Source organism: Stenella coeruleoalba (assembly GCF_951394435.1).
Source record: "Stenella coeruleoalba genome assembly, chromosome: 19".
Lineage (NCBI taxonomy): Eukaryota > Metazoa > Chordata > Mammalia > Artiodactyla > Delphinidae > Stenella > Stenella coeruleoalba.
Window position 1 is genome coordinate 3,647,998 of NC_137165.1, and position 27,621 is coordinate 3,675,618.

At 52.1% G+C, this 27,621-nt stretch overlaps 1 protein-coding gene across 4 annotated transcripts; it reads left to right on the forward strand.

Moving 5' to 3' along the window:
* Positions 1-679: 679 nt before the first annotated feature.
* On the forward strand, positions 680-26,893 carry PMP22 (peripheral myelin protein 22). Of its 4 annotated transcripts, none has more exons than XM_079903883.1 (5): positions 680-911; positions 2,446-2,557; positions 3,806-3,905; positions 17,466-17,606; positions 25,526-26,893. In XM_079903883.1, exons 2-5 carry the CDS (start codon positions 2,480-2,482, stop codon positions 25,687-25,689), a joined length of 483 nt encoding a protein of 160 aa, XP_079760009.1. In that variant the 5' UTR covers positions 680-911; positions 2,446-2,479; the 3' UTR covers positions 25,690-26,893. The 4 variants fall into 4 exon arrangements, with proteins under 4 accessions (XP_079760009.1, XP_079760010.1, XP_079760007.1 ...); XM_079903884.1 differs by having other exon boundaries at positions 680-907; positions 2,450-2,557; XM_079903881.1 differs by having other exon boundaries at positions 681-907.
* The last annotated feature ends 728 nt before the right edge of the window (positions 26,894-27,621 follow it).

Consider the following 27,621-nt stretch of genomic DNA (forward strand, 5'->3'; position numbering starts at 1 on the left):
CTGCGCTTCCCCCACCTCAAATGGCCAACTCCCCACCCTGTGGCCGGGGACGCGAGCCGAGGCCGGGCGCCAAGCCAGGCAAACTCGCCTGGAGCGTTCCGGGTTGTGGTCTGGATTTCCCCAGCGACCCCAGGGCGCGCTGTCCTGCAGTGGGCAGGCCTCTCCCTCCTCCCCCAACCCTCACCCGAGCAGACCCGCTAGATCGGTCCCGGGAATCCGAGGCACCCGGCGCTGATCGCGCAGGCGGGCTTGGCGCGGGTGCGCCCCGCTAGGACTGTAGGGCAGGCCAGGGACGCCAGGACCCGAGGGAAGGGAGGTCTGCCAGCGCTTAAGTGCCATCTCCCCCTACCCGTGGCAGGGGCATCCAGGCTGGCTCTCCCCGCGGGCGCGGTCCGACTGCGTGCGCCCCGGAGCCCCGCGCTGGTCACCCACGGAGGCGACCTCTGGTGGGCTTTCCCACGTGGGCAGAAGGGCCAGTATATCGGTCAACTCTTGGTCTCCGTGACCTCCGCGGAGCCAGGGAAGCGGAGGTGAGAAAGCTCGCTGCCTCCTAGTTTCGAGGACAAGCCACCGCTGTTTTGGAGTCATCGACTGTCTCCTGGGGCGCAGTGAAGGCCGAGGAACTGGCTCCTGCCCTGCCTCCCTCCTCACTGCCCTCTCCCCTCCCCGGGTCCCGCCCCCCTGCACACGCTGACCCGGGGACACACCCTACTGCAGCGACGCAGACAGGGCGTTGTTCCCGTTAAAGGGGAACGCCGGGATCCTCCCTCCGGCCCCTAGCTCGGCGCACGCAGCCCCGCAGAGCAGCTGTCTTTCCGGACGCCAGCCGCCGAGCGGACGCACGCGGTCTGTGCCCGAGGCCACTCTGAGGATCTCCGAGGATCGGGGACAGCTATCCCTTTGGGCTGTAAGTGCTTTTGGCAGGGAAAGTGGAGGAGATGGAAGAGGAACGTGGGCATCTTTCGTAGACGGTGACAGAACGCGCGGAGCAGGGGGCCTCGGGCTGGCGCGGTCCCCGATCGCGGGTAGACCACCGCCTGTCTCGCGTCCTTCCTACGGGGCTTGTAGGGACCCATTGCGGGGTGCCTGGTGGTCTGTAAACCGCCGGGGACGCGGGTGCTGGTGTCCGGGTATGGGGCAGGGGCGGAGCACTTTTCGCCTCGCTGGACTCACTGGCAAAGCGGTCCCTGCGGTGGACATCTCCGGGGTACAGGACCCCCGTGCCCCCCACCCCCACCCCCTGCCCTCGGCATTAGGAGTCACTGGATTTAATTTAAACCTTCTGGGAGACATCAGAAAATCGTGCTTATTTCCTCTTGCACATTCCAGAGTTTCACTGAACGTGTTGCTTAAGGGGAGGAACGGAGAGGTTTGCGATTGGGTATTTTAAAAACCGAGTTATTGAAACGATGTCTCTGGCCCAAGATTCTGTCCTGAAGTAGCCCCCCAAACGCAGCTCATCTTCGCAGACGTGCAAATCCTCCCACAGGTCGGCGGATCTCAGTCCCTAAGGTCTGCAAAATGTGGGGCTAGGACCACGCCGTGGCGGAGAGAAGATGTCCTGCCGGCTCCGTCCGGCTGCGCTTCTCCTGGGACCCAACCCATTCCCTCCGCCTCTCCTTCCCACCGGACACTGGCTCCCCTCCATCCAGGCTCCTGGGCCCCTGTCCCGGGAGCGCAACGGCCCGGCCCGCAGGGCTGCCGGGGGAAGCGCGCGCGGTGGGCAGGAGGCGCCGGCCCCAGCAGTTCTCTCCGGCCGTTCTTTCCTCTCCGCTCTATCCAGCTCTGCGCCTTCTCTCCGGGGCCGCTGGTGTCGATGCCAAGCTGTGCTGGGGCCGGGACGGCTCCCCTGCGCGGGAGGAACTGGGTGGAAACTTGGGAGCCTAGCGGAATGCGGAGCGCCCTGGGGTCTGGGAACCCGGCTTCCCGCCGCGCGCTCTCCCTCCCAGCTCGCCGCTGGTGTCCCCGGGCCTCTCGCAGAAATTTGGGCCCCTTCCGCTCTCCCCCAGCTCCACCCCACGGGGGAACGCGACCTCTCGCCCTCCGCCCCCCTTCTCCTCGTTGGGCTGCCCCCGGAACCCCCAGGTGGGTGGAGGCGCGCTGCGGCCTCTGCTTGGCACTCTGGAAAAACCTCGCCTCCCGGGGTGACTTCGACGTGCGTCGTGCGTACCACTTGTTTTGTTCCAAAAGCAGAAGATGTTCGGTCGCAGGCGGGCTCGACGGACTGTGGGGCGGGGATGCCGCGGTCGGCTGCTGCCCTCTCTCGGCGGTCGCCGGGCGGGGTGGGCGGGCGGGCGCGGCGCCAGGCCCGGGCCTTCCGAGCGCAGGACCCTCCCTCCGCGTCCCTCCCTCCCTTCTTTCCTCCCTCCTTCCTTTCCTCCCTCGCTCGCTCGGTCAGGCCGGTTCGCTCGGCCTCACGTCCAGTTCGGCCCTCTCTCCGGCCAGGCAGAGACTCCGCTGAGCACAACTCGCCGCCAGAATGCTTCTCCTGCTGCTGGGTATCATCGTCCTCCACGTCGCGGTGCTTGTGCTGCTGTTCGTCTCCACGATCGTCAGCGTGAGTCTCCGGCGGGCAGCGGGCGGGCGGCGGGCGGGAGGGGCGCCCGGGGCTCACCCCGAGCTCGGCCTCCGGATGGCGGTTCCAACTGTGTCCCCTCCAGTTTGCAGACAAAGCGTCTCAGACATCCCAGGGCCCTTTGCAGTTTCTGGCAATCCGCGCCTTTTCAAAAGTAGTTTTGCGAAAACCAGAGCAGATTCAGCGGGAGGAAGGAAGCGAGCGCGGGGCTAGGTGAAGCCACGCAGGCCTCTCTTTAAGCCAGAGAATTTAGGTACAGATCCAGGGGTTCCCCCCGCCCCAACCCCGGCCCTTCATTTGATAAGCTTGTGTAGCATTTTCCTTAATGCAGGGTCGTTGAGGAAGGAAGTGGAGTATTTAGGAAGGTTTGTTTTTTCTCCAAATGGCATCCGTCAGATGGGCGGTTTAGTTCATAAAACAGCCTTTAGGACTTGAAATTGGAAAGTTCAAACTGGCTTTTCCCTAAGAGTTCACAGCCCCAGGTCTGCTTTGCGCTGTGGACGTGGTAGCTTCTTAGAAAAGCCTCCTCCAGTACAAACAGGTCACTGGGATAACTTGTGTTGCAAAACCATCAGACGTCAAGCTCATTAGCTTTTAAACTTATTTTCTTGAAGCTAAGCCCAGACTCGGGCAGTTATGCGACCGTGGCCTTAACTTCTGTATATACAGCAAGTCCCAGGCGTGATGTTCTGGCCTGGTTCAAAGGTTGAGAAATAATTATGTTGGGGATTGGTGAGTTGGTCCATCATTTACCAGCATCCTGCCAACATCTTAAGTGTGCCTTATGGCGATCTTGTCAGGTTGATAGGAATTGTAAGTAAGGAAATGGGCTCAGAGTGGCTGCGGCTTTGGGAATGATACCCGGGAGATGGGGGGTGGGGGGAGCTTGGATGCAGGTGTCCTGGGTTGAGTCCACGGCTCCTTCTACTACAGCACACACCTCGGCGCAGAGCAACTTATGTGTGTGTGTGTGTAGTACTTTTACACTTACAGAGTGCTTTTCACTAGCAAAGCCCCGGCCCTCCCCTCTGGCTGTCTGGGCCAGACCACCACATCTCCCCTTTCTCAAGCACGACCCTGGACTCTGGCTAGGCAGCCCCGGGGCAGGGCAGGGGCAGGCCCCGTAGACAGGTTGAGGAGGTTGCTCTTTGCCTACCCTTGGTCTTCTCCCTCCCCCTTTCCGTCACTCCTCACGGACTCCCCTGATTTACCACGTCTGGTTCTCTCCAGCAATGGATGGTGGGCAACGGACACGCGACCGACCTCTGGCAAAACTGTAGCACCTCTTCACTGGGCAACGTCCAACACTGTTTCACATCGTCAGCAAACGGTGAGAATGGTTTTTTGCTCCACAGGTTCGTCCTGATCTGTCCGCGGCATGTTTCTCTGTCCAGACCTGGAAGCACTTGTTCTTGGAAGACATAAGCTAGAGAGTTGTTGCCAGGGTGGGGTGGGACATGGCCAAGACGTCCCAAGACAAAAGGGGAGGGGCGGTCGCTTCACTGGCTACACTGAGATCCTGGGGAGTCTTTGTGCGTTCTCTCTACCTACAGAGAAGCCCTAGAGCACCCCACCCCCTGCTTCCCATCACTTGTGTAAGGCTTCTTGTGAACGAAGAAATGTGGACACACATAAGCAGTGATGATGCAAAACCTTAGGCAGACCCCACTGGGAGTTTCAGTCCAGTTAGCGTCTTTGGTTTGGTGGCAGGATATCCAGGAATGTCCTGTGTCTTCCTGGTGCAGTGATGGGGGGGCTGTCCTGAGGATAGACGGGCCAGCTTTTGGTCTCCAGTTATAGGATTTCCTCTCTGCATCTTGGGCCTCAGGGGTACCATTTAGCATCATAGCTGTTGAGCGATTCCTCGTTGCAAGATGGGGCATTGACGCTATTTGCACAACCCCAAGCTTAGCCCGGGAGTATTTCTGCTCTGTCCTTAGCATCTTTTCTGTGAGATATTGGAAACCAGGCTTTCCTGGGTTCAGGTTAAGGAGTTAATTGGCCATGGAAGCACTCACCAGCTACTTCCAGTGCCCAGAGGGACGGAGGGCTCAGTGGGGACCTGGTGTCTTTGGATGTGGAGAGGCAGAGAGAAACAGGATGCATTCTTTTTGGTGACTGGGAGGTGTCTGGTGGCAGCGTGGAGCCTGGCAGGGGCCACAGTGCCCGGCATTGAGGACACGGTGGGCCAGGCTCTGCATGGTCTCGTGTTCCAAAGGACATGTCCTTAGCCTGGAGAGGGAAGTACCTATAGATGTGACAGAACTTTCCTGACATCTTGGGTTTAAAGACCAGCAAAGTACACGTTTTGATGAGGCTGCAGCCGCCCCTAGATCAAGTATTTCTGTTGAAGATGTTACGCTCAGTGAGAGAAACCAGTTCAGACGCAGCTCAACAAAGCAGGAAGGGCAGTGGCCCTTCGTTCTGTATGTGCACGGTCCAATTTCTTTGCGGGACTTTTCCCCTCAGGGCTCTGCACCCAGCAGTACTCAAGCTGTCCCTGAAGTATCACCAACGAAATATCTCCAACCTCAGTATAAAGAGAAACTGCTCGAACTACTGTAGTTTATATGGGGAGGATAGGCAAGGACTAGAAGACCCTGCTTTATGTTTCCACTTTCCTGGGGGAAGAAAAGAAAAGACACCAGTCTTTGTTGAAGGGAGCAGTCCTTAAACTTTTCTCGGAGTCTGTGAAGGATATTGAATTCAAACCACCCTAGAGGTTGCATTGTGAGTTGGCAATCAAATAACTGAAACACTCGGAGCGTCTGCGCATGTGGCCACAGCACTGCTTGGCCCCAAAGCCACAGCATCCGGTCTCCGGGGCAGGGTTTGGCTGGAGTTCCTTGAAGCTCAGGATGGGAGGCTCCCTGCTCGCTACTGACACCTGGTGGCCACAAGTGGTGACTCCGCCCACAAGGGCCGGCTTTCCCTGAGACCCCCCCCCCCCAGGTGTCCACCTGGACATTGCCCAACTGGCATTTGGCCACGTGGGGTTGGCAGGGGTTTCTCGACTCAATCCCGGAAGGAGCAGTTTTGGCAGGCATACTCCAACCCGGCTGGGTTTCAAGAGGGATGAGTCGGCAGAGGCGCAGTGATCTAAATTGTCCGACCTGCTGGACCGTGATGTTTGCCTGCTGCGGACCTGCCTCCTGCATCTTCTGCGGTCGGGAGTGGCTGCTGTTCCGCCCTCGCAGCAGCTCTCAAAGAGGCACCAGCGTTATTCCTATCGCTCAGCTGGCTCTTTGTGTACAAGCTCACCTTCCTGGGTTCGTTGACAGTGACTTTGGGGTGTGCATCGCGGGTCTTTATCCAAATCCGCGTGGTTGCTTCCCTGGGCGGGGGGGCGGGGGGGGTCCCAGATCGTGCTTCTCCTCCGCATCTGCCTTCTCGGCTCTCCCAGTAAGGGCGTTCTGAGGAACTCTGGACAAGCTGGGTTTGTTTGCACTTGGGCTGATTCTAAGTCAGAACTTCCCATTTAAGCTTCCCCAGTGGTCGCTATCTCTGCTCTCATCTTCTGATGGGTCAGCTTGTGTTACAACCTCAGCTCTGATGGGGGTGAAGCCCCTGGGACTCCTTCGCCTTTTCGATTGGGTTGAACCGTTTCTGTGCCAAACAAGAGGTGAAAAAAATACAGAATTAAAAACAATTAGACTGCCTTTACAGATGAACTCTGCTAGTTGTAAACCAGTCACCTTGGTCCGTATTTGCTCTTAGAATGTTTCAAACATACTTTTTATTTTAGTAACTGAAAGTAATTCGTTACAGATACCAATTTGTGAAGAATATGTTGCAAGCATGTTATGTGAAAACGCGTTGGTCTACGAGACTTGCTATTTCTGCTGAAGGGGCTTGTTTTTGCACGTGGGGGCTGGGGCCGTGCACCTCTGCAGGGCGTCATTCCCTTGTTTTTCTTATACGGATGGTGCTTGTGCCACGTTAACTGCACAACAGTCAAACGTCTATGTTATACGGTTGGAAGGAAACAGATTAGATTTTTTTCCCTCAAACTCTTTCTTGATATTAGAGTAGTTTTAGATTCCTCACTAAATGCCCTCAACTCTGTCTGCTTTTCCATTTTCTAAATGTATTTACACACCCTCTGGCCCCATCCTGATCCCGTCTGCAGGTGGAGGTGAAGGAGGCTTAGTGGGGGAATATTTATCATGACTTGTTTTGAATGCCTTTCGGCCTGAGGGATATAAGGACTTGGAGAATGTGCACGTTGGCCTTGACAGTCCTGAGCTCTGTGCAGGGGGATGAATCACTGTGCGGGCAGCATAGGCCAGATACCCAAGGAGTGGGGACAGGCGGGCAGCGCCAGAGTTCAGGGGAGGAAGTGGAAGGCAGGTCTCATGTGGGAGGGGGGATTTGATCCATCCTCCAAAGGATGGGCAGGATTTAAATAAATGCAGGCAAGGAGGAGGCGATTCCCTACTGAGGCAATGATGACCTAAAGCAAGGGGAAGGCAATGGAAGGACACATTAGACCGGTTGGCTAGCGTTCCGAATGGGATTAAGATTGACTGCATAAAACAGTGCATCTTTAGATGGTAGTGGCCTAAATAAGATAGTTTATTTCTCTCTCTTTCAAAAGAAGTGTGGAAGTAGGCAGCCTGAGATAGGTATGGCTGTTCCAGGAAATTGTCAGAGCCCCAGGCACTTTCTAGCTTATTTCTTTGCCATCTCTCAGATTTGGTCCTCATCCTCATGGACCAAAAGGCTGCTAGAGCACCAGCCATTTCTCTACCCTTCAAGCAAGGGTAGAGAAAGGAGGAGGAGAAGAATGTGTCCCCCTCCCGTTTAATGAAACGTCCCCGGATAGACCACACACTTCTGCTTTTATCTTTTCCTGGAAGTTCATCACAGAACCACACCTAGTGACAAGGGAGGCTGAGAATGGAGTCATTTGGCTTCATGGGAAGCATGGCTTCTCGATTCATAGAAATTTAATAGCGAGCACCTCCCAGTAAGCCTGGCTTGAGACTCTTCCCTTCAGGGCTTTGACTACCCCGCTCCATACCAATCTCTTTCACGAGAGCTCTGCTGTGTCCTATGCAGTTTCAGAGCAGAGCCCGATTACTTTAGGATTCTCCAAATGGCCCATCTCTGCTGTGTCCTGGACGCCATCAGCAAGACAGTGACCCGTACTGGAAACTGGAGATTCCTTCGACTTGCCTCTCTTTCTTTCCACCTCCCAAGTCGTTAACAAGTCTTACTGTTTCATGATGTCTCTTGAATCCTTGTTTCCTTCCTGTCCAGACCTCTCTTCTGACCTCCAGATGAGCATATACAGCTAACCTACCTGACAGTTTGGCTGGGATGTCCAGAGGCATCTCCAAACCGGCCAGACTTTGCCCCCCTCCACCCGATCTCCCTCTTTGATGGTCTCTAGTGTTTTAGTGGATGCCGCTTCACCATCCAGTGAGCTTCATGCCCAGAGTCTGCCTGGATGTGTTTCCTTCTCTCCCCTCTCAGAAGCATCCTAGGTCCCACTCCACGCCCATCACCATGCCTGCAGTTACTGTCAGGGCCGCTGCTGCAGCCTCCTAACTCCTGACCTTTCTTCCTTCCTTGTAACTCGTTTGCATATTGAATCAAGGATGATGTTTAAAAATACAAACCTCATCGTATTACTGTCAGTTTAAAACCTCTCAGAGGTCCTTTACTGGTCTGCATCTTCAGATGAGCATCTGTGCTAAGGTCCATACCTGAATGATCTGTTCCTGTTTCCCATTAAGCCTCACGTCCCATCTCTCCTCCCCTTCATCTTGGAATTTCAGCCTTCTCTCACTTCCTTGATCCTGAACTTCCCACCTCAGGACTCCCCCTGCCCTCCTTTCCCCCCTCCCTCTGTTCTTTCATGCAGGACTATTCATTGAACACCTGCCCCGTAGAAGATTCCACCGCAGACACCAAGGCTGCAAGAGTGGACAAGAGTTTCCGTTTTACTGGGCGGAACAGTCAAGAAACATGGATAGTCAGGGGCAGTGATAGGAAAGACAAAGAGAATAAAGCAGGGTGATGTGTAATGAGGGACTTGGGTGAGGAAGGCTGTCCTCTTGGAGAAATGACCGCCTGAGGATGACCAGGAAGGAGTCAGCCACAGGGACATCTGGGGCAGGTTCTAGACAGCGGGACCTCCCGAGGACAAGATCTCTGGGGCGGGAAGGAGCCTGGCAGAGTTGAGGAACAGAGAGCACAGGAGATGGAGCAGCGGCCAGCCTGTAGAGCCTTCTAGACCCCAGAAAGGAGTTTGGTGCAGATGGATGGTTTCTAATTTTTATGATTTCATTTAGACCTGCTCTGTCTTATATGCGTTTCTCAGCTGTTTTATTCCAAGATGGAGTAAAAGTCTTGTGCGTTTATAAGGCAGAATACATCAGAAATCTTACAAAGTAGAAATGCACCTATCTATTTCCAGCAGCAGCGACCTCGTGGCCGTTAGGTTGTGGGCAGCATTAGACCAATGCTTCGGATTGAAAATTAGAAAAAAATAAGTCTTGCCAATCTCAGGAGCCCCCGACTTGAGCCCTCGGTGGTCTCCTGTGTCTGTGTCTTCTGTGATCTCAGATATATCTCGTTTATCCACTTGGTGGCATTGTCATTTCTGCAAGGACATCATACCATTTCTTCATCTGAGGCTCAGCTTTTGGTCAGAATTTAGAAAACACAGGAGGCCCTCTGCACTTATGGGTTCATGTTTTGCAATTTAAAATCTCTGTGGCTCCCTGGGCCAACCCGCAAGCTCTGACCCAGTAATGACTCTTGATTTAACAGGCCCTTGTGGGATGAGGAGGTCCTGGCAGGCGAGGGAGGTGCAGGGAGTGGGACGTGGTGTCATAATGATGATGTTTCAACCCTTGGAGTCTCTCGTCAGATGCCAGCATCCATGAGTTAATTCAGAACGCTTGTTCAGACCTGTGTCTGTACCATATGGCCCTGGAAGCTCAGGCTTTGCTTTTTAAAAAACTTAAATTGGGCTTCCCTGGTGGTGCAGTGGTTGGGAGTCCGCCTGCCGATGCAGGGGACGCGGGTTCGTGCCCCGGTCCGGGAAGATCCCACATGCCGCGGAGCGGCTGGGCCCGTGAGCCATGGCCGTTGAGCCTGTGCGTCCGGAGCCTGTGCTCCATAACGGGAGAGGCCACAGCAGTGAGAGGCCCGCGTGCCGCAAAAAAAAAAAAAAAAAAAAAAAAAAAATTTAAATTGCATTTCCAGGATTTTACCAGAGTCAAGAAAGCATCCCTTGTAGTTTAGGAGCAGGGATTGGCCGTGGGGTGGCCTGAGGGTGTGGATTTGGTCTTTGGTGCCTGAGAAGAGGAAGTCTGGCATGAAGGCTTCTGAGTATGTGGTCATCAGCACACACGTAGACTCTGACCTTGGCGGGGACCTGGGAGGTCATCAGATTCATCCCCCTTCCCATCCCACTAGCTTCGGACTGTCTGCAATGTGCCCACCATGTGCACATCCTACCAGTGATGGGGAACTCACCACCTTTCAAGAGAACGTCTTTCATTTTCAGAGCTGCCAGCGTGGTCCATTCATCCATTCTTCAAATATATGGAGCGCATCCTAGGTGCTGGGCAGACAGAGCTCAACAAGAAAGACCAGCCCCTGCCCCGGAGGATGGAGCTCACAGTTACGCAGGGGAGACGGAGGATAGACAATGAATGAGTCATTGTGGGCAGCGGGCAACGCTCTGTAGGAGACAGAGAGAGCGATGGAATAGCAAGTCACCACTGGGGAGGAAGCAGCTGGTCATGGCAGGCCTCCTCCTGCCAGAGTCCCGTGGATGGAGGCTTATAAGATGGGAGAGACCAGCTGTGTGAAGAACTGCAGGAAGAGAATTCCAGAAGGTGATGGGAGGGCCAGGACCCTGAGGCAGGAAGAGTTTGGTGTGTCCACCAGTGCCAGGCTGGCGTGTCTGAGTGTGCTACAGGCAGGAGAGGACGGGCCGACGGCTCGGGCCATGATGCTGAGAAGGACAGCCCAGCCACACTGAAGGGTTTGGAGCAGAAGAGTGGCGTGACCTGACTTGTGTTTTGAAAGTTCATCCTGGCCGTTAACACTGAGAATGTAGAATGTCAGCAAAGCACCTGGATTTGGGAATCTGTGGCTCAGGGCAGAGGTCTGGGCTGGAAATTCAGATTTGGAGTCATCCGTGTCTACGGAGGGTATTTGACATCCTGGTGCCGGGGAGTTGATGAGAGGAGAGGCAGAGGAGCAGAGGTGTCCAGAGTGAGTTCTGTGACACTCCGGCAGCCGGATGGGTACAGGAGGGAGCTGGCAGAGAGGTTGGGGAGGAGGGCCCGGTGATGCGGGGGAAATGCCCTGGGATGCTGTCATTAACAAATTACATAGCTGAGACCACGACTGTCCTCTGAATTTCCAGTCGTTTCTGGATGTCTTCATTCATGCCTGGGGGGCTGGACCTGGGTTTTACGGGTTGCAAACTTGTCCTCAAGGAGTTTAAATGCCCATCGTGTCCCCAGACTGACTTCAAATATTTGGAGGCTGTGGCTTTATCTCCCCAGGATCTTCCTTTCTCTGTGCTGCCTTCTTCTTGCAGTGGCTTTTCTGGTGCTGGTGACAGTCCTTGGCTGTCCCAGCTGGCTAACGTGCGGCCTCTGGACGGCAAGCATCGGCCCCTTTCTGCTTCTCTGCAGATGGCTCGTGGTTTGGCTTGGCAGGTGGACGAGCAGAGAAGGGGGAACTCTCTCCCTTTGCTGTCCCATTCTTCCTCCTTCCTCCCTATGTTCTGTGGATGCCAAACCTAAAGAAGGGCAGCAGGATCCTTTAATTTGTTAGATTTCAAACATGCTTTTCAACTCCTCAGCACCCCAGTGGATGGGTACCTGGAGTCCTTGCTTTTCTGCACTGGGTCTGCCTCTTACGAGCTGGTTACCTGGGGCAGGTGCCCGGTGGCCTAATAGGGTGAGCGTGGAGGTGGGACCTTGAGTAGGCACCCGTCGCATCCCATGTGTCCTGGAGCCTCTTCCTGTTCAGGATATAATTGTGACCGCGGGTGCGGGGAGGGGAACCTTTGAGCCGGGCCTGGGAAATGGGGTAGAACTTCAGCAGGCATGGGGAGGAGAGAAGCATGGGTGCTTTCCTACAACTGGTGGGCTGGGGGCTCTTAATTTCCATGATGCTTGGCTTCCTTTTTATATTTTAGGATTAAAAAGGAGAGGGGACCTCTGATTATTTTTATATGGAGAATGCCTTTTAAAGCCAAAGATCGTGAGCCCCCTCCCCCCAGGCATACCCTCCTTCCCTGTACATTTCCATCAGCACAGCTTGTGATCGGGCAGTTAAAATGCCTTTCTCCTTTCCACTGTCATTGTCTGTGGCCAAAACCCGCATGTCCAGGTGGCCTGTTCTTAACAACACCAACAAAAATGGTTCTCCAATAAGTCAATTTGGAAAACACCATTTAAAAGTTACCCAGGCTATTTTTTTAATGGTAAGACTTCTCAGAGCCTTGAGTATGTCGTTGTACATTGCAGTGTCCGAGGAGGGAGGTTAATATACTTGACCATGGAAGCCACTCCCTCTGTTTTTCTGTTTAATCAGCAACAAGTCTCTGGGAAACACAGCCTAACCTGGCCCTCCTGTTACTAGAGTTTTCCAACCAGGGAATGGAGGAAGCCTGAAACAGCTGAATATTTTCAGTAACCTCAGAACCTCAATGGCTGTATTAAATTCCCTGTTCAAGTCTAAAGACTAGTGAGAATAAGACTTGTGGTATCAAACCACACATATAAATTAGACTCTGGAAAACTAGCTCCTGTGCCCATCAGGAAGCCTCTTGGTTAGGAGGGCAGTTAACTGAGTGATGGTGTCAGGTGCAGCCAGAGCGCCTTGAACTTCTATTCACTAGTCATCAGCCAGAGGTTCTGCTGCAGTTGAAATGCCCTCGTGATTGTGAGTTGAAAGAGCCTCCCCCGTGGCCTTCCTCTTCCGCGTGAGCTCCTGGCCAGAGGGAGCTGAAAGCCCCTGTGTAGCTTTCCCCTCTGGCAAGCATCCTGCGTGGGTCACGGGCAAAGTCAGCCTGAGCCCTGGGCCCGATTTCAAAGCTCCCAGCTGGACTGGATGGGAAGAAGCTGGAGCCCTGGGCGAGGACCACGCGGGGCCCCGTATAGGCTGGCACCGGTGAGCGAAGCTTGACAGCCAAGGCCACCTGGATAGGAGGCAGGCCGCTGGGCAAGTCAGCCGTCTCTGGGATGACATTCATCTCGAGGAGGAAGGAGAGCGGTGGTTTGTGGGATGGCGGTGGGTAGAGTAGCGAGGTTTGGGGGTGGGGATCGGCGGGGATCGAGGCCTGGCGGGTCGCCCGCTTTGGGAAGCAGCACAACATTATGCAAATGGGCGGCACTTACTCCTGCAGGGGTGACTCACCCCCACGGCCTCTTTCCTCCTGGCTTGGCTACCCCCAGTTTATCCTCTGACTCAACGGCCACCGTCCTTCCGTTCACTTCCGGAAAACCTGTTCTCTCTATGGAGTCAGAGAGCTTTTATGAACTGCCTGAGTGGAATGCAAGGTGGGGAGGGGCTGCCAGGGGCGTGGCTCCAGGCTGGGAGTGAAAGAGGCAAAGGAACGCAGCGGGGCTGGTGCACTGAAGAGGGCTGCATCCCTTCTGAGCTCTTAGCTCACCAGATCTAGGCCCTGGGCTAAGAATACAGCTGAGGGGGCAGATGTATTTCCTTCATTGCTTAGCTGCCGCTGGGGCAGGAATCTGACCTTTGGTCATTGGGCATCTCCAGCTTTCCCTTCTGCGGGGGGAGTGGGTGTGCTGGCAGCCACGGCCTGGCCCACGTCAGAGAGCTGTCAGCAGCCCTATTACGTGGCATGCGCATGAGAACAGCAGGTCTGCGAAAGGCTTTTAATTCCTGTGCTTGGCACCAACGTTGGAGGTTACAACGCTGCCCCCGGGGATTCCACGAATAGTTCTCGGGCGCTGATCATGGGCTCTGCTAACGACCCTGAGCTTGTGGTTTGGGAGAAAAGAGTATCACTGCCTTGGGGCTTGGGTAGAAGTTCAGACTCACCACTGGGCACGGTGGTCTCACATGAAGGTTGATGTGTATGAAACAGGACTGCAGTGGACAGGGCTTTCCCTTCCGTCCAGGTCTCTCCACTCTAACAATTGTTTTCTGTACGTCGGATGTGCTTGTCTGTAGCAGAGGCTGGCAAACGATAGCCTGCAGGTCCAGTCGGGTCCACGGCCTGATTCTGTAAATAAGATTTTATTAGGTGAACAGGCCACACCCACTCATTTACATATCGACTAAGGCTGATTTTCTGCTAAGGTGGCAAACTTGAGTAGTTGCCACGGAGACCGTATGGCCTGCGAAGCCTAAACTATTTACAACCTGACTCGTCACAGATAATTTGCCAAACTCGGTGCTGAAGATCCCGTATGAAATGATAGCAGAGTTGTATTAAAATACTTTTTGGTGTTCCTGTTGGCACCTTATAATAACATGGCTTATGTGGACACGGCTGTCCCCGTTATACATGTACTTGGTGCGGCCCAGGTGGAGACGCTCCAGGTACCATCCTGGAACAGTCTGTAGGTGCTCATTTACCCTGCCCCTCAGCTCAGCCTTTTCACGGGGTTATTTGTATTGTACAGAGCTTTTATATCAACACTTTTATTTGATCGTTACAACAATCCTCTGAGATAGTTAATCCCACTTGTTACAGGAGAGGGATTCAGGGGCAAAAATATGCAAGTAGCCGGTTAAGCCGGGGGTACCCAGGCCTGTTCTGATGGAGGGCGTGGCCTGAGCACGGCTGGGACCACAGCCTGTGGGTTTAACACACGTACTGTCAATATCATTCCTTGCTGAAGAAATCTTTACTTCTCATCTTGATTTCTTTATCCAAGGGATTATCTGGGATACTATTTTAAAATGTCCCAATTTATGTTGGCTGGTTTGTTTTGAGTTTCTACTTTCTGTTTGCCTTTAGTTGTGTTTACATCATGTCTGCTTTTTTTTGAGATGTATTGAGATTTTTTGGTTGTTGCCTGCTGCAGTTTGCAAGACTATCCCATGTGTGTTTGAAAATAATTTGTAGTCTTTGTTAAAGGGACACACGTGATCTACATAGCTATTAAACTGAATTGGTTAACGCTGTAATACAAATAATCTATATCTTACCGTATTTTGACCTACTTGATTTATCTATTCTGAGAGAGCTATGCTTAGATCTTCCACTATGATTGTTAGCTTTATCAATTTCTTCTCACATTTCAGTTATTTTTTGCTTTATTTTTTTTCCAGGCCATGGTATTATATGCCTAGAAATTTATGACTTTTATTTCTTCATGGTAAACTGGATCTTCCCTCACTGGCCATTTTCCTCTTTTTCAATTTGAATCCCGTCCGCCTGATGCTATTATTACTGTACGTTTTGGTTAATATTTGCCTGGTGTCTCTTTTCAAAATCTTCTGATTTTCAACTGTTGTTGGTTTTAGGTATATCTCTTGTATCAGGCTACAGATACAAATGATGTAATTCAAGATGGAGTTCCACATCTTATAATGAGTGACCTGAACCCATTCACACATGCTGTGATTGATATAGTTGGACTTGCTCTCAGCGTGTATGTGTGTTACTTATTGTGCTTAGGGTTGAAAACTTGCTTCTTCAACTCTGCATCCCCAGAACAAACCAGAGAGCTTGGCTCAAAACAGTAGGTGTACAGCCAAGACCCATTGAATAAAAACTTCCTTGACTTCCTGATTGGGATCTGATGTGAGAAACAGCTTACGGAAAGCTAACTCAATTGTAATGAGCTTGGCACTAAAATTCAAGTTCCTGGTGAAAGAGTTTCGAGAAGAATTTCATTACGTTATTAAATCTAAGGGACTTCTCCTATTGATGTAGGCTTAACATGTATGATTTTGAGTTTTCTCTAAATATGAGGTCTGGCGGAAGTTTCCTGTTGTTAATGATAGGTAAAGACTTTAGGAAAAGATCTCAGAATCAGAGAGGGAAATCTAGGATGTCACCTGCACCAGCTGTGCCCCTTCTGAGGGTGTGCCTTGAAGGCCACTCTGCAGCAAAATAGAATCACTGTTTTAGTTCTAGATTTGGGGCTCAGATTTCTTTGTTTCCAGCTTCACCTACCGAAGTGCTGGATAATTGCTTTATTACAAAAAAATGACATTACGGCAGCACTGGCTTTGCTGCAGATCACTCCTCCAGAAGAAGTGCTACGCTGGGCATAGTGGTTCAATTAGAGATACAAAAATGAAGCTGGGATGGCTCACAACGCATTAGACATCCTTTTCGAACCGTAATTGACAAAGAAATTGCAAAGATAAAAGCAGCGTATAGTCCGTCATGGTGGAAAGAACACTAGACTAGAATCAGGGGCCTCCCAGCTTTGGCTCTGCCAGTGGGGCTCATCCAGACATCTCTGGAAATCTCGGTCAGTACAAAGGGGTGGGTTAGTTGATCCCTCAGGCTTCTTCCAACTCTAAAATGCTTCCGGTCTCAGTCTGGAAAAATGTCTGTGTCTGTGAAACTCGAGTCACAGTTACCCTAACCAGTACCCTTAAAATTCTGCCTTGAGCCACTCGCAGCTCAAACCAGGTTCACCTCTGTGAGTTATTGGACTTCCCTGGCAGCCCAATGGTTGACTCTGTGCTTCCACTGCGGGGGCCTGGGTTCGATCCCTGAATGGGGAGCTAAGATCCCGCATGCTGCGTGGTGTGGCCAAAAAGAGAGAAAAAAAAAAAAAGGGAACATCTTCGCGAGTTATTGATGATTAACCATCGCGATTTCACAGCTTTTTCTACTGTGTTAAGCACTGGTGTGTGTTTTTCTAAGCCAAGACCCATTAATCCTTTACTGAGTGGAGAGGATCAAACCTGGGTCTTCTCTAATTGATCTTTCTCGTTGAGAGCAGCGCCCGCCCCAGCGATTCTCAGGTGCTTGGAAGGAAAGATGCAGGCGACAGGTTGGCAGGGCCCCTGGAGGTCTCCTGGGGGCACACTGCAAGTTCCCCTCTCTGGTGTTAAGCCCAGGTTGTTGCCTCTTGTCCGTTCCTTCCTGAAATGACCTTCATTTGCAGTAGATGGTGAACTACAGAGTTCCCTTCCTTGCCTGAATTTCAGTTGGGTGCCTGGAGATTTGATCTAAGGCTGGGGGTTCAGCAAAGATGAGGAAGGGTCATCCGTGGTGCTATCTGATGGTCGGACTGAGCACCCACTGCTCTGAGATCAGCGTGACTGAGGGAGAGCAGAGGCGTTCATAGCTAAATAAAGCATGCTCTTCCCATCAGCATTTTCTTGCGACTTTCTACAGAATTAGTCTTGGCTCCAATAGCATTTGCGTCTTCCCAGCCATCCCCACGGTCTCTCTGTCTCCTTGGGGGATGCTAATATGTTGAACAGTGGTTTGGAACTATTCTCAGAATCCAGGGACTCCAAGAAGCCCTTCGAACCCCTGAGGGCAGGGAGGGAGGAGGCAGAGGGCGGGGCTCAGAGCCCCTTGAACACACGCACATCTGTGTAAGTAACACATTTGGCTAAAAGACTGGAAGGGAGTTCAATGTATTTTAACTGGAGTTTAACTCCTTGCGGTGGGACTAGGTAGTGTCTTAGAGCCTTTTCTTAAAACGTCTACAATTAAACACGTTTTAATACCTTTTTTTTTCCCTCCAAAAGAAAGCAGGAAATAAAGAATGACTTTTAAGAGTGGGAAGGTGGATAGTCCGACTTCTGTTCACAGGAGGGATGCGGCTGCTGCCCGGGGCGGGTGGGTGGGGAGTGGCTTTCAGCTGTCTTGGTGCCCCGGGCCCCGCCCCCCGCGGCAGAGCCCCGCCTCCCCGCGCCCGCGCCCGGGCTTTTCCTAACCCAGTGTCTCCTCCCTCAGAATGGCTGCAGTCTGTCCAGGCCACCATGATCCTGTCCATCATCTTCAGCGTTCTGTCCCTGTTCCTGTTCTTCTGCCAGCTCTTCACCCTCACCAAGGGGGGCCGGTTTTACATCACCGGAGTCTTCCAGATCCTTGCTGGTAAGTCGGAGATGACTGAGTCCATGAGGGGGCTGGGCACCCCCAGACTAAAGCACGATCCGTCAGAAGGGCGTGGCTCAGAATGACTGGCGTGCAGGAGTCCTCCCCGTGGATGGACTTCATATAGCACAGGTGTGTGTGTGTGTGTGTGAATCTGGGAACTCTCCACTTCTCCATGGAACGGGGTGCATAGGAAACAGGGCTAGGGGTTCTGGAAGGAGGGTCCCTAACCTGGGGCGGAGCTACAGTTTGGACATAGCATCAGAGGTAAATGCTGAGGATGTCGGTAGAGCACAGGCCAGGGTGGATTTCTGTAGCTCACGTTATGCCCCGGGACCATCCCTGCTTCAGCACGGAAATGGCCCCGATCTGCTGCCGAGGTTGCTCTCAGGTACCTGTCGCCTACCTCTAAGCAGTGATGGAGTCACCTGACAAATTCTTACTCTCCTTTACTCTGGCCCCTGGAGTCCACCAGCCTCCGACTTACTGGTGTCTTCCTTTCGGCATGTGTAACACACCATCGGTTCCAGGTTATCGACACGCACCGTGTGCAGAGTCCTAGACGTGACGCGTTCCAGCTCTTGTCTCTGGATTCTGGCCGTTGTCTCACTTCGTTTCCTTTTATCCTTCTGTCCGTTGATGGCCAGTGGCCTGAGTCAGCAGAGCACTGGAGAGGCATAGGAAGCAGGTGTGGTGGATTCTACAGTCCAGGCTAATAACTCTTAAAATCTGTATGTGCCAGAGTACATCTGGGGACTGTGAAATGTTCTCACTTCTGGCCCCTGAGTGGGCAGGGCTGTAGCATCTCTTGTTTAGTTGCTGAAGCACCACCATGACTCATGAGCAGTCATTGGAGGGTTGAAAACAGCGCACAAGTCCTGGATGGATGGATGGGTAGATGGGTGGATGGATGGGCAGGCAGAGCTCATGGCTTACATAGGTTTGTATGGCAAGACACAACCTGACGTTGAATGTCGATGACCCTTTTCTAGAAGCCAGAGACTTACGCTTTACTGGAAAAAGTAAGTAAACTAGAGAACCATTTCTCATCAAATTCCTAAATACAATATGTCAATGTGCACCGTTTGGAATTTCAAAACCAAACAGTGCTTTGCTACTTGATTTTATCAAGGTTTTATTATATCAGCCAAGCTTCTGGGAGTGTTGCCAGCTTTGCTAAATTACCAATTCTTCAGTGAGATATCATTTCTGGGTACATTAGGAGCAGTGATCATTATTCACCCCATTTCCAGAAGTAGCACAGAAAACTAGAATATATTCTGGGATTTCCTTTTAGGCTCCCTGTTTGCAGTTTGATATCAATGGTGATCCTGTCCATGGTATCAATGATTATATCCTCAAGAAAAAGTGATATAAAATACTTATATTTGATCTATAAGCACTCGTTATTTTACTGATAAAGAAACTGAGACTGGGAGAGGCTAAATGAACACGGCTCATGCAAGGACACCGGGTGCCCCCATTTCTTCCCATCCCACGTGGACTGAATACATTTAGAGATTCAGAATCCACCCGAGTTTTTAAGGAACGCAACATCCAAAGCAGAAACTCTGCTTTTGATATGATCTTTCATTGAACCTGATTGACCGTGGAAGATGAGTTCAAATCTACCCCATTTATGATTCTCAAGTTCCCAAACATCTGTGATGAATGAGTCTACACCACCAGGACTAGTCAGACTGGAAACATTGGACAGAGCGAACTTACTTTTGAAGGGACATCTCAGGGCAGGGAGTGCCTCATCTTCATTTTTCCAACTGAGATATTTTAGCTTAAAATTCTCTAACACTGTCTTTTTAGCAAGGTCATTTTCGGTCAAAAACCAAAGTCCAGAGATAAGTACTTCGTTCAACCCAAATGCTCTTAGGTACTGAGATTTTGCTAATCTTCCAAAGTTTGTTTACTCATTCCTCCTCGTTTCACTGTTTGGATTCTTCTCCAAACTCAGTCCAAGCCTTCTAGAACTCTGCCATGAAAACCTCCGGATATAGAAGCACATGGTTTGTTCTTGCGTTATCCCCTTCAAATCTAGCTTCTTATCTCTCCCGAGACCTAGTTTTCGGTTATCAGTTTGTCAGTTTAGCCGTCCATCTGTGAATAGGAAGTTGTCTGGAGGTTGAAGTGTTGATCCAGAGTAGCGGTTGTACTTTGTACGTCCTAAGAATGTTCTGTGCTTGTTCCGTCCGGTCAAAAGGACCTGAGAGAGCTAGTCTTCTAGAAACCTCAGCTCTCTAGAATGTTGTGTTTGAACTTGCTGTAGGGTCTTCCTACTAAACTTGGGATTTAAGAGAGTGGGGACTTCCCTTAGAGATTTCCAGACTTCAGTGTCTGACAACCCTGCTCATGTGTGTTTCCTATCTCACGGCCTATGAAGGATTCAGTAACTAGAGAGACAGTTAGGGAAGGGTTGTTGGGGATGAGAAATTACCCCTTAATATCAAGGAACAAATCAGAAAAGCAAAAACAATCAGAAAACAAAAAGGAGAGTAGAAAGGAGGGAGGGAGGGAGGGAGGAAAGAAGGAAGGGAGGGAGGAAAGAAGGAAGGAAGGAAGGAAGGGAGGAGCCCTTCCATCATGGGATGTGCAATCCACAAGTGGGTTGTGGCCACCGTAGCTGCGATCCACGCAGGGCAGATGCTTCTTGAAGCACTGAAGCCTGTTGTGTGGAAGCCTCCAAACTATGCTGAGTGTCCCAGGGGCTGTCAGGGCCGGATCGTCTCTGCGTAGCTTCCTTCTGGAGGGCCCAGCTGTGGACTTTTTAAACACACGCGTGAGCATGCAGGAAGGGCAGGTGAAAGGCGTGTGGGGCTCTTTGGCTGATTGCAGACTTGGGAGCCATCTCTGCCTGGCTCTAGATGACTGACTTGCCTGTGCTTGTGGGGCTGCCTGTCTCACTGCATCATCTCTTCTCCACTTATAATAAGCTGCGAGTCTCACCTTTAAGAACTGTCTTTCCTTGATTACATACTTCTTAGGTTGGCTGCTTCTTTTTTTTTTTTTTGCGGTACGCGGGCCTCTCACTGCTGTGGCCTCTCCCGTTGCGGAGCACAGGCTCCGGACGCGCAGGCTCAGTGGCCATGGCTCACGGGCCCAGCCGCTCCGCGCATGTGGGATCTTCCCGGACCGGGGCACGAACCCACATCCCCTGCATCGGCAGGCGGACTCTCAACCACTGCGCCACCAGGGAAGCCCAGGTTGGCTGCTTCTTGAAGACGTTTTGAGAGGCTCCGTCATCTAGTTGGGTGCTCCTCAATCTCAGCTGCAGACCAGAATCACCTTTTGTGAGAAAGGGGGTGCTTTTAAAAAACGCTGGTGCTCAGGCTTCATCCCCAGAGAGTCTCATTTAAGAGTTCTTGGAGGCTTCCCTGGTGGCGCAGTGGTTGAGAGTCTGCCTGCCGATGCAGGGGACGCGGGCTCGTGTCCCGGTCCGGGAAGATCCCACATGCCGCGGAGCGGCTGGGCCCGTGAGCCATGGCCGCTGAGCCTGCGCGTCCGGAGCCTGTGCTCCGCAACGGGAGAGGCCACAACAGTGAGAGGCCCGCGTACCGCAAAAAAAAAAAAAAAAAAAGAGTTCTTGGGCAGGGCTGCTCCCTGGTGACTCTGATGTCCATCCAGAGTTGGGCACCACTGTTGCAGCCATTAACCTGCCCTAATCCCACTGTAAGTTCTTCTAGGATGATTTACAGAGCTCATCCTATCCACGAGCCATCAATTCTTCTAAACCCTCTTCTTAGAGAAGGACCGTCCTGATCCTGTATCTGGATTTTGGAGTCATTCTTATTTTCAGGACCTGCAGCCATCTGTTCCCAGACAGTGCTTACCCTGGCCCCGGCTCTGCTGGGTTGAGTGGCACAGGATGGGAAAGCATCACGGAGATACAGACTATGTTTTGATTTCTTTCACGAGTCACACCCAGCGGCGAGCTCCACGCACACCTCCTAGAACGCCCTGAATGTCCCACTTGTTGGGTGACTGGGTGATGTGTTCCCTTGGCAGAATTAAACTCAGGCCACCTGTGTAGTTTCTGCAATTTGTGTTTATTGTGATTACGAGGAACAGCAAGGATGGTAGGAAACTCCTTTTAAAAGTGACTTTTACTTTTTCTGTTTGTTTTGTTCCTTTTCTTTCATACACATTGAGGTGGGTAGAGAGCATTTAGAATGAAAATCTGGGGGAGGAATAAAAGCCCAGTGCCCTCCCTGTTCTGAGTGGTTCCAAGACAGCTTAAGTCGGAGACCACGTTAAGAAACACCAGTTCTGGGCGAATCATCCCAGATGTTGCCCTGGCTGGGCCCAGATGGGCATCTGGTAATGCTGTGGGCGACTTGCAAGGCTGCAGAAATCACACGGAGGCTGAGAATGGAAAGGGGGCTGGCGGCACAGAGCAGGCTCGGTGTGGGTGGGACAGAGAGCCCAGTGCTCTCCGGGTAATGGACCTTCCAGCCTCTTCCTTCTCTACCTCGTGGCCTGAAGGGCGAGGTGGGGAGAGACAGGGGCCTCGCTCACGAAACGAGCTCCAGGGAGGCGCTCCCGCTGCCCATCTCGGTGGTCTCCCCCAGTGCTCACTCCCTAGCCAGCCCCACCCAGGCTCCTGGCTTCGCTCCAGGCTCTGAGCTGCTTCGGCAGAGGTCACGGATGTACACGGATGGCCATTTGCTGACTCCCTCCCCTGCTTTCGATACTGTTGCCATCTCTCTCCTTGAAACTGTACTTCCTCAGCTTGCAAGACCATGTCCCCAAGTTCCCTAAGTTAAGCCACCAGGCAGTCATGCCAGAGCCGCCCACCCCCACCCCAGTCCCCCACCGGCTCCTCCGTTGTGTGGCGTCACACCTAGATATTGTGCTCATTTCTTTTCTTTTACTTGCAAACACCATTGCTGGGCAGAAGCCAACTCACGCACCTTCCTGTCCCCGATCTTGTCCCCACCTCTAAATCTGGGGCGGTCTTTCTGGACACACCTCTGATCCTGTTTCTCCTCCACAAAAGCTGTGCTTCCCTCCACAACCTCGTCAAGTGCCCTGGTGGCCCTCTCTTCCAGCCTCCATCACAGAGACTCTGAGTGGGACCCGCTGGTGGTGTCCACGGGGCCCTCCGTCCTCCTTGCCGCGCTCGTGGTCTCCCTTCTATCTGGGATTTCCTTCACACCTTTCAGCACCTGGCCACCTCTTCCACATCCTTTAGACCCCGGTCAAGCCCCGTGTCCCCTTTCAGGATTCCCCAGGCCCCTGATCGATCTGTGCTCTCAGGGCATCCGGTGTGTTTCTCTCTCCTTTCCTTGGAATCACATCCTACTCTCTTGGAAGTCTCTACTGCTGTGTCTGTTTCCGGATGACACTCACCTTGAAGGTGGGGACCACGTCTTGTGGATCTCAGTGCACTCAGCGTCCAGAATGGTACCCGCATATGCCAGGTGCTTATTCCATGTTGACTGAACCGAACAGAATGGAGATGAGGAAGCCTAGAGAACCCCCTCCCTTCCTTCCTCTGCCTTTGGTCTCTTGGGGACTCCCTTCTAAAGATGCCGGGCTCTGATTGTTCACCTGTGGCTGCTGTCACCATTAAAGGGGGCTCGAGGCCTGGTCTTCGGGGAGCATGTCTAGTGATGCAGACCCAGCCATGCTGAGGCAGGGGGGGAACTCTTGGGAAGTCTTGAGCGGCCAGCATTTCTGTGTTGTCTGGACAGGGTCAGTGCCTTTCCACGTACAGCTGACCTTTGCTCCCAGACGCAGGCCCCTCCCTGCTCATCTCTGGGGAGGGCAGCACACCTGCGTGTAGTCGGTGGCCTCACTTACCTTCTCCACGGAGACCTTCAAAAACGCATCTCCACCTACTGGTGGCCAAGAACGCGAATCACAGTCCCGTTATTGGGAGAAGTGTTTGACTTTTCGGGACTCACTACCTGCTCTGTATTCCGGGGCTCATCTGTTGCTTTGCATACAGACAGCCTTGTAATGATATATTCCCTAAAGCATCAGTCTCCCGACAACAGTAATTATAAAGTGTGTATCCTCTTGTTGACTTTGCAAGTGTACAAGCGTGTGGATTCTTGAAGCGAAGCATAAATCCCTTTACTTCTGAGATTCTCCCAGGGCGAATGTCATATAATTAAGCCACTGAGTTAGTCACTGCACTTGTGTGTCCTGTCTCTCTCGCTCCCCCCAGGTCATAGACAAAGTGTTTTTTCTTTGCTATTTTCTCTTTGCTGGGGAAATCTGGACACAGCTGGTCCACGCAGCTATCACTACATTTCTCATGCTGTTGCTGGCTAGACACACGCCCCATTTGGAAGATGCTGGACACTGTCTTGCCCTTCGATGCTCTGCTTACATCTCACTCTCTCGCTTGCTCTTGCCTCGCCTTTGAGGCTCTGCCATCATTGGGTAGGTCAGATATAGCCTAAGAGACAGGCAAGAATTAGCACTTTGGAGAGGTGAGCTATAGACCTTGAGGTCCAGCAGATCGAAACCGCAGTTTCCCTCCTGTGACCATTGGCCAGCTGTGACTTCCCCGCGGAAACAGATGTCTTCCCGTCTCCCGGGCTATCTGTAGGTGGCAGGTCCTGGAGCTGATGCCCCTGTGGTCCCAAGACTGTTGTGTGGCTCTCTCGACGGGGGCCAATGGAGTGGGTGTTTTCTCTCTCTGACTTGCAGAAGGACAATCTTATCGGGGCAGTGAATGTTACACAGTCCCACTTCTGCACTTTGTTCAAACAGAGTCGCAGTGTCCAGTTAAATAACCCAAATAGCAGTGAGGTTAGATGTAGGTGGTCCGGGCCTTGGGGGGCTCTGGACCCACAGGCATCCCACATGCGTTCTGGACTTATAATAGAGTCAGTCAGAGCCTGTCAAAGCCCCTGTGTTCAGGAGCGGACAGAGCAGGCTTTGTGCCGCTCTGGGCTGGGGTGCTCACGTCACTGGACTCCTCCCTGCAGGGATGCTGACCGTCACCGTGGGCATGGACCGTCACGCTTGAACTTGCCTGCTTTGTGGGATCTCAGGTGGAGGATTTTCTTGTCCCTCCACCAAGGCTGTGTGGTAGACAAGGAAGGGGTTGCCTGACCTGCCTGCGGATCTGATACCCTTTCACCTTTGTTTGGGCTTTAGACCAACCTTGGGGGACCAAGAACAGTTGAAAGGGACCAGGCACCACGCAGCTTGCCCGTGACCACCTCCTCTCTCTGCAGCGTCCTTCCCCCCTTTCCTCTCCACGTGTTCTTCTGTCTGCCTAGTGGTGCCCATGGGCGTTGCTTGCTTGGTCTCTGATGTAGCGATCCTGCTAAGGAGGTCAGCATGGCGTTCCGCCCCTGTGCTCCGTGTGAGTGCCGCTCAGATAACGGTGAGGTGTCCCTTTCCCTGATTTCAGAGGATGCCGCCACCCATCTGTGGAGTGGTTTACCGGCTTCCAGGGGCTCCCACACCCAGCCATCCTTGCAAAGACATAGGTGGGCTTCTCTTGCCACCCGAATTCTCGCTGGGCACCTCGTGTCAACTGGCGATGGGTGACGGTTAAAGGAAATGAGGAGGAAAGAGGAGGGGAGACCTTGGAAGCCATGGTCTGGGTCACATAGATTGGACACCGAGAGCAGATCGTTTCCTGGGTTCCGGTACCTTTGAGCCCCTCCTGCCAGTTCTGGATCTGGTGGCAGATTCCTGCCTGAGATGGACGTGCCCTCTCTTCCTGCAGCCCGTATCCTTCTCCCTAAGAAAGAGAGAAGGGTGCCCTGTTGTGTGTGTGTGTGTGTGTGTGTGTGTGTGTGTGTGTGAGGTGGGTCGAGTCTGGGAGGAGAGCAGGGTGGGTGGGGCAGGTGCTCCGGGTCCCATGGAGTCTGGTTTGGGGGTGGTGCAGGGTCCCCGCTCCATGACCCCTCCTGCCCCCAGCTGGTCCCTCTCCTTCCCAGGTCTGTGTGTGATGAGCGCGGCATCCATCTACACGGTCAGGCACCCGGAATGGCATCTCAACTCGGAGAACTCCTACGGCTTTGCCTACATCCTGGCTTGGGTGGCCTTCCCACTGGCCCTCCTCAGCGGCGTCATCTATGTGATCTTGCGGAAACGTGAATGAGGCACCGGGACAGGACGTCCGAGGGTCTGAGCGCACGCAGGGAGGGAGGAAGTAAACCAGAAGCCAGGAAAAAAAAGGAGCTAGCCAAAAAACCCAAACTCAAACCAAACCAAACAGAGAGCAGGTGCGGGGGGTGGTTAGTGTTGATTGAAGATGTATATAATATCGACGGTTTATAAAACCTATTTATAACACTTTTTACATATATGTACATAGTATTGTTTGCTTTATGTGTTGACCATCAGCCTTGGGTTGAACCTTAAAGTAGCTAAGGAACTTGACATCCTAACCGTATAATCAAGCTCAGTTTTTTTGTTTGTTTGTTTTTGTTTGTTTTGCCCAGAAATAAAATAAGTCCATCTTGCCCCTTCCCTTTCGTCTGAAAGAAGATGCCTCCCTCCCACTCCACCTCATTTAGAAAACCAAAGTGTGGGTAGAAACCCCAAATGGTCCAAAGCCCTTTTACTGTGGGTGACCCAGTGCGTCACACACAGACATGCACTGCCCACGCCTCTGTGTGCAGCCTTACCTGCACTCGGACAGAACCCCCAAACTGGAGCCCTCGGAGAATCACGGCTTGTGGCTTTGGAATACTTGCCCTTGAAGGGGGGTGTCCCGGTCACGCATCTAGGTGAGAAATTGGGGACAACAAACCTACGAAGTGGTGCTATGTATTTACCATTCCTTGTGATCACTAATCGTCTAAACGCCTCACTGGAAATTCAATTAACAATTTTACAGCATGAAGTCGAACGGAGACCTGAATAATTCTGTGTAAGATAAATGGTTTATAACCACATTTGTACCTAGCTAGGCTGCTGTTATTACTATAATGAATAACAAACCACCGCCTTTATCACTCCCACGTTTTCCTTATGGTCGGAGCATCAGGACAAGCTTCTAGACCCCCTGGGACAGTGGTTCCTGGGATGCAGCATGGTCTAGACTGTCCTCTGACTCCAAGGACTGTCTGGCAATGACTTGTACTGGCCACCAACTGTAGATGTATATACGGTGCCCTTCTGATGCTAAGACTCCAGACCTTTTTTTTTTTTTTTATATTTTTTGCTTCGCTTTTTCTGATTTTATACCAACTGTGTGGACTAAGATGCATTCAAATAAACATCAGAGTAACTCACTGAGCTCTTGTGGGTTTTTGTGGGTGAGGGTGCGAGGTGCGTGTCGGAGCAGAGGGAAGAGGGTCACGGAGCCGCTGTTGGGCAGATGACCTGGGTTGCTCTGGCGTCTTTGGACATCCGTGATGGAAGGGCTTCTCCCTCCCAAGGTTTCCAGCAGAGACCCGCTTTCTCTCTTTTGACTCGGATAGATTGGGTAAAGTGGCACAGATGGCCACAAGGTGATTGAAAAAACTGGGAATTTCACTTTACGTGCTTGAACTTTGAAACTGCACATGTTTATGTCATAAGGTTTCTTTTATAGCATTTAACTAAAAATAAAAATTAATAATTAAGAACAAAGAAGAACAGAAATGGCCCAAATCTCACCATTTAGGTAACACTTTTGGCATTAAAAAAAGTAATATACATCCAGGATCATGACGTGCGAAAGCCTCTTTTCCCCCTCTTTTCCATGGTCTCTCGCCAAAGGTAACCAGAAGACATAGTTTATGATTTCTGCCAGGAAGAAATGCAGTGCCCACACAGATACATTTGTAAAATTTACGCAAAATGGAGAAAAGTACTCACGTTCTTCTGCACCATGCTGTTCTTCTCACCTAAGGATATAAAGTGGAGATCTTTCTATAGGAACATATACCTTGTTCTATTTAGCGAGCTGTGTTTCAGTCTTTCCAGATCTGCCTAGTATTTCACTGTGTAGCTGCACACTTATTTACCAGTCCCTCAATGATAAACGCTTTGATTGTGTCCTGGTTTTTATTATTACCCAGAATGCTTCAGTGAACATGCTTAC

Bases quoted from the DNA above. Each gene is read 5' to 3' on its own strand.
- PMP22 (XM_079903883.1), top strand. From the start codon at position 2,480: ATGCTTCTCCTGCTGCTGGGTATCATCGTCCTCCACGTCGCGGTGCTT. The intron at 2,558-3,805 runs GTGAGTCTCCGG...GGTTCTCTCCAG, and splicing joins TCGTCTCCACGATCGTCAGC to CAATGGATGGTGGGCAACGG. The intron at 17,607-25,525 runs GTAAGTCGGAGA...TCTCCTTCCCAG, and splicing joins AGTCTTCCAGATCCTTGCTG to GTCTGTGTGTGATGAGCGCG.